Source organism: Cariama cristata, unplaced genomic scaffold (assembly GCF_000690535.1).
Source record: "Cariama cristata isolate BGI_N322 unplaced genomic scaffold, ASM69053v1 scaffold15740, whole genome shotgun sequence".
Classification (NCBI taxonomy): Eukaryota; Metazoa; Chordata; class Aves; order Cariamiformes; family Cariamidae; genus Cariama; species Cariama cristata.
This window is the reverse complement of record NW_009594246.1, coordinates 5594-15614: the sequence shown is the minus strand read 5'-3', so window position 1 is coordinate 15614 and position 10021 is coordinate 5594. Positions and strand designations below refer to the sequence as shown.

The 10021-nt window shown below is 37.1% G+C and overlaps 1 protein-coding gene across 1 annotated transcript in view; it reads right to left on the bottom strand.

Moving 5' to 3' along the window:
- Positions 1-601: 601 nt before the first annotated feature.
- The window catches only part of USP38 (ubiquitin specific peptidase 38), a 13882-nt gene continuing 4462 nt past the window's right edge, over positions 602-10021 (bottom strand). The window contains exons 4-8 of the mRNA XM_009697389.1: positions 9679-9872; positions 9055-9148; positions 8110-8216; positions 5675-7025; positions 602-1352 (exon numbers count right to left, since the gene is read on the bottom strand). Of these exons, the coding sequence (XP_009695691.1) occupies positions 1191-1352; positions 5675-7025; positions 8110-8216; positions 9055-9148; positions 9679-9872 (1908 nt within the window). The 3' untranslated portion in view covers positions 602-1190. The remainder of the gene's footprint in view (positions 1353-5674; positions 7026-8109; positions 8217-9054; positions 9149-9678; positions 9873-10021) is intronic.

Genomic DNA, 10021 nt, shown 5'->3' with positions numbered 1-10021 from the left:
TAACAAGCAAGCAAACGCTGCTCCATCGACAGCATCATTTGGTCTTTTGCAGACAGTTAAAACCTGAACTCACCAGAAATTTCTCACTACAAGCAAAATCAGAAGGCAAAACTTCAAGGACTCTTAGAAGGATGGATCCTTCACAAGGATCCATACAGGTAGCCTCTTTGCGATTTCACAAACATAGCTCAGTATTTACAAACAGCTTTTTCTTAGCAATGCAGGCCATGAAAGTTATAGATCACTAGGTATGTATTTTTTTTTTTTAATCAAAAAATAATGGGCAACACACTGCATTTCAAGCTACCTGATTTTTACTTCTGGAAACCTAACAGCTTCCTATAAATGTATTGATTGCTAATACTGACAAAAGTTTGACTGTTAACATATTTTTTCCCCTTTTCTGCAACCTCAGAAAGTTTGTTTTAAGTTACAGCACTGCAAGGCACATACAGAATCTCTTCCTTTCCAAAACACAGCAGATATATTCCCTGAAATAATTTTAAAACCCTCAAAACAATTAGAAATGCTACAAAGTTAACAATTTATATTTAAAAACATTGTTCCTACAGAACATGCAGGTTTTTTTGAAAACAACTTAGCAAATATTTATAAATTATTTTTTTCTTCTTTACATTTACCCTGGAAATATATTGAATAATTTTAAACCTGGAAAGTACTGTATCATGTCACATTTAAGTTATTGCCTTGATCATAAATTGCATCATCTCTGGAAATCCATAAAGGTACTGGATTTGAAAATAAGGTGGGGGTGAGAGTTTATGTATGCAGTTTAGCCCATCTGAAAAGATTTCCACATAAAGCAATACCATCAGAATAAAAAAAATGAGCTTTCTTCATTCAGTGGATGAGGACAATAGAAACTGATGTAAGTGCATTTGTTCAGTTTAATGCAGTGTCATTAGCAACTACTTAAAAAAAATCTCCATTTTCTGTCTTTTGGGCAAGCATATCTTACTATAAAAGCAACTGATTTTTTAAGAGGTAGTTTTTTCCATTATGCACTTATTTATTTCAAATAAAACATAACCAAAAAACCCCAACATTTGCTTTTGAACAAGGATCAAGTCTCAAAACTTCGTACAATAGCTGACAAAGTTCAGTATTTTAGTAGTCCTCAGCAGTATCACGCTGCTTTGGAACCAGTGTATTCCAGGTTGTCTCCATAGTCAAAAGACTAATCTACCAACAGTACTGAACCCACCCCCTCCTCCTCCACCTGCGGGTCCACAGCTTCCCGGGGGATCGTTGTCATCAAATCCGTTGGGTCGGAAAGAGCAAGAGGCTGAGGCAGCTTGAAGTGCTTGTGTTCGAGCACTAAGCTCTTGCTCCTGAAATGAAAGAGTAAAGACAATTTAAAAAAAAAAAAACAAACACTCAAATCCTTGAAGCAGTTTGCTTCTAGAAACTTTTGAAATGGCTTTTAAAGCTTCCTGACTACCAAGTCTGAATGGCTTTGTTGAACTTCAGGTTGAACATCCACAGCCAAAGATGTCCAGTTTTGTTGAATGTCAGTAAGTGTATATGAATCCATCAAATCCATTTAGGTTTCTGCTAATATCATATTTTATAGCAATACGGGATGTTACTGAAGAATTAGACTGCTGATCAAAAGCTAACAAAACATTAGTTTTTGGTATGTTCCACATGAATTTTCATCCTAGCAATTATAAGATGCCCTTGTTCTTGGTTGTCAAACAGGAAGGTAAGACCATTAAATCAATATTAATTATTTAAAAGACTTTTTTTATTCTGCTCAATCAACTGCACAGAATAACAACGTACTCTGATAAGAGGCAAAAAGATGGACAAGCTATTTAGTTCCCATTCAGTGCAGTTTTTTAACCTAAGTGTTATTCCTATGCTAACTCTGTTTCAGCATCAGTGAACCTCAGGAACTCTCAAGCACTCCCTAAAAATGAGTCAGCTGCTGGAAAGAGTACCTGCCCAGGCAACAGAAACAAGAAAACCCAGCCTCCTGCCAGCTGATTTTTCAGCTGAATGCCCCTGTGGCTTCTTAGACACCTAAGAAGGGGATGAGCAGAGGCTTTTCCCTCATTGGAGATACCCTGCACTGTTTTGTCTCTGGCTAACTAGTTTCATAAGCCTTGCAGCAATTTCTTGGCTTTAGTATGCCTTTCTCAAATTGGCCAAGAGCTTCAAAAAGCAAGGGAGGGAAAGGCAGGTCTTGGGCTCTGGAAGACTGACAAGAGAGTGACAGACCTGTACAAGCTTTACTTCTTTAGGAAACAAAATGAAAGTATTCAGGTACTAAGGCTCATACTGATAGCCTCCTTCACATGACACTTTGTCACTACTTACCTCCCTAAAGGCAACGGGAGGAAATTTTAAGAGGGTTTTAGTAACTACATGGGTCACCTTGAATTGCTCCTTTTCTTCTCCACCTCCTGGTTAAAGCAAGGAACAGAGCCAAGAACCTGGAAGACTGTTTGTATTACGCTACCATGAAAGCACTAAGCTTACTTTGTCCACATACTTTCACAGGTGCCAAAAATAGTACTTGGGAGTTTAAATTACTCTGCCCTCTTAGAAAAACACAGCCTAAGTTTGAAACTATTTTACACTAAGTACTGAAATGCATACTCATTTCCAAAACTATATACAAGATATTCGGAGGACACTGTCTACACAGATATGCTGACCATATTCCTAAAATACAGCATTATGCTATCTCCAGCAATATGTGGCTTCTTATGCACCTGCTATCTATAAAACACATCAACAACTAAGTAAATTTACTAGAAATAAGAAAGGAATATTAAGAACTCACTTCCAGTACCAAGAAATCAACAGAAAATTTTGATTAAAATTGCAGGCCTCGTATAAAATAGCCTGTTCAGCTGAAAAACTACACTGCAAAACTGTTTGGCTTAGAAAATAATTTCTTCTCAAAACCACACAGTAGGAGACTCTCTACGCTGCACCTGGGCTGATTTTGCCTTTTTTTTGGTAAAATATTTCAGAAAAATGTTATGCTTTAATGCAGCACAGTACCAAACCAAAAATGGAGTTTTCCCTACTCCCTCCTTCACTTTCACCCCTCCAGAGAACTGTTTTCTGGCAACTTTACACCTCCTAAACCCCAGCAGCTAAGTTTTACCTAACAGCCTGTACTACAAGAGAACATAAGCATCAACGACAGGTTTGCTGATTATGCTACATTAAATAAAAATCTTGAACTTGTAGACAAAAAGAACACTAGAGTCTTACAGCTAAGAATTTTTTTCCAGATTTACCCAGAAACACCATTTCTTTTAATTTGTCTTACTGCAGTTATTAGATAGCACAAGGTTTTGGCACAGCAGCTAAATTACTTGACATATGTCTTTTATTACGTACCTTTCACAAGACCGTTAGCAAGAGTATGACTGTTGTAATGTCACTAGGCTTCCTTACAGAGGGGACAAGCCGAGAGGAGAAGCGCTACTATGAACAGCAGCAGCAGAGTACCTTGCACATGACTTATGTGCAAGGGATGACTCTCACAGCTCTGGAGACACACATCACATTCGGTACAGTGTAAACAAGCTGCAAGCACAGCTTTTGTCAAGTACTTCGAAATACCGTTCAGAAGCAGCCGTAATGCACTGAGAATAGGTTAAACCTTAGTTGTGATCTTCGCTTCATTGCTACTGTGTACAAAACATCTTTCTATAATGGACAGAAGGTATCTCTATATGAACACACACAAGAGAAATATGGAGCAGTGATCAAATCACAAATTTAAGTTTTTTGTCAGAATATTAGTATTAAAAACCACATACTATTTGTGTCTTCAATGCTAAAAGTGAAAGTATTTAGCAATTTAAGTTTTTTCATGCTTTATTCCTGTTCAGTAGTTCCTACTAAATGAGCGCATTTATTTCTTCTCTCAAGGCATATATTGACTTGATTAATACTAACCTACATTAGATTGCTCTAGTATAGCATACAGCACTGGCATTTTTGCAAGAAATATCCTCGTTTCTAGAAAAAAGTTGATGTTTTCAAGCTGATTATATTTATCCCAACAAATACTAAATCAGGTAAGTACAACTTGATAGTCAATACAGTTCTTCGGACTGAGAATAAAGCTGAACATCTCCCCCTGCTTTCCACTTTGTTCCCAGAATGGGATTTTTAATTTGTTTTAACTGCAGTGGGAGCTACCTATATTGCAGGTTCTGTTATTTGAAGTGAAAACATTTTAGCTTACCATGTGGTAAACTGGTATGTAACAGTAAAACAAAGGCAGTAAGCTAGAGATTTTTTTGGAACAGGACAGAAAAGTATATTCTTAACTTAGCAGGAAAATAGTTTTGAACTCTCAACAATGAAACACAACTTCTCAAACCCACAATAACCTAATTCAGTGAATTCCAATATTAGTACTAATTTGAGAAAAACAATAACGGAGCATGTCTGACCAGCCACCTTTAAATTGAGAAAAGGATGGATCTCAGCAACACTAAGATTAGTAGAGCACTACAAAGAAAGCCAGTACTGAATAATCCAAAATTGAAAGGTGGGTAAAAGATCTTAAATTAAAGAACGAAAACCAAAAGAACTAAAACCCAAACAAGAACTACATACTTGGAAATTTTCTTTTTATATTGAGGAGATTGTATTTCTTTTTTTTTAATAGTAAAGAGAAGGTTTTCAAGAAACTACTACCTTGGCTTTCACTTGTAAGCTATCAGAGAAAACAACTGCATACTTTATATAACTTCAGCTACAGGTTCTGTAGAGAAAGCTTTAGTCTGGAAGATTATCAAAAAACAGTTTTTGTGTATATGCACCAAATGACTTGAACTTTTATGAAGTCACATTGATTTTTCACTGGTTCTAGGCATACAGCAGTATTCAAAAAGCTTTAAGTAATTCACTTCTCTGCAAATTCCCGAAATTGCATCAAAATGGTCTTGAAAACGGTCAGAGAAAGACATTGAAGAGTAGGCCTAGAGCTCTTTCAAAGAGCACACAGTAAAACACAGTTTTACTGTTACACCATCCAAACATAGCAGCAATGCTCAAAACAAACCATACAGGAATGTGGAGAATAGTAGAGGGTTTTTTTTTTTTTCTAACAGCAGAGAGGTGACTACAGCTAGGTGAAGTTCTCAGAGCACAGGGAATGTACGGCTAGCAGTGCTGGTCCCACAGAGCGAGGAAGAACAGGCAGGGAAAGGAAAGCAGGATCTAGTCACTAGCATCTGGTCTTCGTTTTAGTGGTTCTCGTGTTCAGGTAAGCACAGTTGTACAAATAAAACTTCTCTCCAAATGAAAATGTGCTAGTAAGAACACTGCTAAAAAGTTTAAGTATACTTTAGCCACTCTTGTAATTTATTAAGGGCAATGAAAATTATAACTTTTCTAAAAGCCTCTCCTGCATAGATTACAAGTGGTTGAACTACCTACGCAAGCATCTCCAGTAAAAATCTAAACTGAAGTAAGTTTAAGCCATTTTTTTGACACTTCCCATCTAATGGTGACAACCTTACTATGAAACCTGTCTAGCAACATCAAGATGTAAGCAAGATCGGCAATTTAAGGATAATATACCAGAATACTTAAAAGCTAACTTCCTCTTTCTTTTAGACTGTCTCTTATGAGTTTCATGGAGACTGCTCTTCATATGCAATTTCCACCTTACCTGCAAGTACAGTTTGTTATCTTTCGTAATTGCATCCATGAGGTCTTTTTGTAGGGGAGGGTCTCCATTTACCCAGAGTCCATTTGCTGAACTGGTCTTGAAGCCACAGCTGCTATTTTGTTTTTTGTAAAACAGAACATAAGCTGTGTCCTTTGGAAATCTACTCGTAATTTTCTGGACTGACTGAAATGAGGTAAACGTCACTCTGCTGTCATTGAACAGAAACCATTCTCTTGGCATCTCAGTATCCAGCTCATTCTCTACAACAGTACAAGGACTCTCCTCTGTCAACAACTTATCCTGAGGAGAAACTAAAGAAAGAGCTGTAGATTGGTGGCAGAGTCCTGAAGGCCCTGATCCAGTAACATTTCTGGCATATGAATAATAATGTCCACTTTCAGAGGATACACCAGAATGCACCACCACAGAGCTTAACACATAGGGCACCAATTGTGGGCAAGTCACTTCATCGGCACCTGAGGGCTTCAGTTTTTTAGCAAGATTTTCTCCAATATCAGAAATCTCAACACCAACAGACCAACCTCCCGAAACTACAGCTAGAGGGGACATAGCTCTTTTGACTGGCAATTCCAAAACAAGTGGCAGAGACACATTGTCCAAGATTTTGCGCCTTATATGACACTTTGGATCATATGAAAATCTCAGAAGAGTGAGAATGAGGTATTCAGGTTCCTCAATGATTTGCATAGTTTTCTCAGCATTCTGGAGAGAGGCACACTTTTCACAATAATACTTATTGTCTCCACTGAGGATCTCGGGTGCCAGAAAATAATTCAGTAAGTCTGTAACTGACAGGGTGTTTTTATCTACTAGCCTCTGAGACATATCCCTATTATCCTGAACTTTGTCAAGCTCAGAATTTGTGGTATTCTCAGAGTTTGGCTCAGTAGAAAATTCTTTTATGGTTCCTTCATTTGTTACTGTGTCACATCCACCATTTAGTTCCAAATTATTTAGAGGCGTTTCTCCAGCAGGACTAGTTGTTAAAGTATTAGTTTGCACCATGTAGTCATCTTTCACTTCAGAATGTTCCATACATTTTGGGCCAACGTTCTCCAAGGAAGTTGGAGGACAGAAAGCCAGAGAGAGATCTGTGAAAGCTTCCTCCTTTTGAGATGTACTTTTGCAGTTCAAACAGCATATAGTAGTCTTCAACTTTCCTCCAAACATCTTCTCTATCAGAGTTCTTTCTTCACTTCCCATACAAGGTGCTTCAGCAAATATTTGTGCTTTATGAACAGCTTCTTGTGTCTGGGACTCCTCATTCATTATAGTTTCAGAAGTCTTTGCTGAAGACAATGCTTTCAAGGTTCTCTCTTCTTCATGCAGCCTGAAGAAAAAGAAAAATAAATCCAAGTAGCATGCTATTTTCCAAATAAATATTGCCACACCAGTTCAGACTTTTTTCCAGTTATGCTAAATATAGATAGTTAAGTGGTTAGAACCATCTTACATTCAAAAGAGCTATTTGTTATTTTTTTTAATGTAAGCAAGCTAAAACATACAAGTCAGTACCATCCAAAACAGAGTATGAGAAGCACAAATTTCATTATGTCATTCAATGGATATACTGAGAGAACTGGCAAGTACTAAAAAAAAAAATCTAAGAAACAACATTTTTATTATTTACCCTAACATTATCTTAATAAATCAGTTCTCCAGATGACTGGTTTTGTATGTCAGATTTTGTAAGAGAACAACTAGCTATTTATCTAGTGCCAGACTATTTCCAAAGAAAAGGTCAGGATTTTGTAGCCAAGCAAGTTAAGAAACTACAGCAAGAAAAACCAAACCAAGAAAGAAACCCAAGAAGGGGTGAGGGAGAGGAAACACCCCCCCTCAAACCACTATTTCACTATTGAGATAAACTTCTCCAGAAGTAGAATGGTCAAAAAGCAATATTGCTTAAGCCACATCTCAGCAAGCCAACATTAAAGAGGGCTACTCATAAATTTAAGTATTTTTGGTTTATCCGTGCCACAGTTAGTTTGCTTGTTTATTAAACTGGTTATAAATGCATGTACATCTCTTCATGACTTATCTGACCTGTATGAAATACAGCTGTCTCCACCAACATGAAATTCCAGATGCACGACTAAACTGCTTCCAGCAACCCCATTAATTTTACCACAGGACCATGACTCCAACGTAACACCCAAATTTAGATTTGCAAAAATGGAACATAACCTCCTTTAAGTGATGTGGATACAAGACTGTATCCAGACTTTACCACAGATTAAACCTATGAAGAAAAGTGTCATAGATCATACAGAAAACCAGAGATAGGCAGGAACGAGGCCCAAAATTCCCGGTCCCCACTGATGCAGTGGAACTGTTGCATGATTGCTCTTAAGAGTTCAACATTGTTTGACAAGACTGTAGATCCATTCCCATTAATGGCACAATAACTGTACCTGTCCAGCAGGAACCTGAGATATTCCGAGCAGTCCTGCTGGGATCGAGGGGTGAACCATGGTGGTCTGGAAGCCTCAAAGAAAATTCTAGGAGCATATGCCTCCCTCTGTTCAAATAAGAGAGGGATAGACAAGGTTACATAAGAACTACTCAAAAAATTGGTTATATTATTTTGATACTGACCACTGAACTTTGGACTACATTATTCTAGAGGAACTGTACGAAACACATGATACAGAAACATTTAAACCACTTAATCATAGGAACCGAGCACCATTAATTTTACAGTAATCACCTCTAGTACAAAGATATAAGTAGTGGATCCTGCAGGCAAATATTAAATATGTAGTGAGTGTAAGTCACATATTATGCTTAAGAGCAGTTACTGTTATTGCTGGCAAGCTTAAAAAAAATGTTTTCTTTATTCAGAGAAACACCAGTATTTTATAAGTACTAATTCATTTTTAAGGTGATCCAGTCTCATCTCTTCACAAGTTTATTGCTATTAATCGAAGAAAACAGAACTGGTTTATGTCTTCCTAGCACTAACAAAATACTCTGAACATTCACTAAAGCTCGCTTTAGAATTTGAAGTACAATAAAATTTAGTGCAAAAGTCACAGTTTAACCTAGAAGGTTACATAAAGTCAGCTTGTGTATCAAGTCAGGTCTTATTTGTTTTTTTTTCATTTTGCCTTCTCAAAGAAAACCTGTTACTGCCCATTTATAAAAACAACACAATGCCAAGATGTTCTACTTATGAAATATAGATTTCTTATAAATCCATCCACACCATCTGAACATTTGTAAGCAGACTCATTTCCCTATAAATCCAACATTTATATTTTTAATATACTCAAGAGGACTCTCATGGCATCATGTTTGTTCCTAAATTTTGGTATATAGATTTAAGCTTAAAAACAGCAGGTGAAAAACTGACATACCTGGGTATGGGCCAAAAATGCAAAAAGATGCTGTAGTTTTCTCATTAGTGAATTACACCCATTTAGATTTAGAGATAAAACATGCCTTCTGAAACTGAAAAGAGACAGACATTAGTTTCTTTGCTAGATTTCTAACAATGCAGTTACCATTCCAGCACAGAGAATTACTTCAATCTGAAAGCAAGCAAAACATGTAACACCTCCCTTCAATACCTGGATTCTGCTCTAGTGCAGATGCAAGACTACTGTACAGTAGGAACTAACACTGCAAACCCCCTGTTTCTTTAAACATTTAAATGTGTAAGAATGGGCTATAGACAAATTTTTTATCAATAGCTTCCAGATTATAACAGAAGCATCACCATAAACTTTTACAATACTGAAGGGAGCAAGGACAGTGAGGAAAGAGGGACTTGTCTTTTGACACTGGACAGAAGGATCAGGATTTTTAATGAGTAAAACTGCAGTTTCGTTGGACTTGAACAAAGCAATCAGTAACTGAGTGCAAAGAAACTCACTTAGCTCTAGCAAGCTGAGAGATCCCAGGACATGTCTGGGAAAAGCAAGAATGTAACAACTGCAATAACGAATTTGCAATGAAGAGATCTGTTAAAAAGGACTTACTCTGTAGCCATAAAAAGTGCCTGAATAACACTGTTCATGTAGCAAGTATTTCCTAGATTTATTAGACCTGTCTTCCCAGTTTCAGATTTCCCAGAAAGTCTAGATAAACAAGATGGCAGAGAACTGGATTGAGAAGTCCAGGCACTCTGACTGAGAATCAACTTAATCTTCTCTTCAGTGGGTTTGGGCATATCCTACAAGAGAAACATTTAACACACTTAATAGGTTTTTATATTTGTTTTCATAATAAATCCTAACATTCAGCAGTCATATCTTCACTTGCTCCTGTATTCCCCTTTAGGGTCTTGCTATCCCTAATAGCCCAGAAAATACAACACCCCCA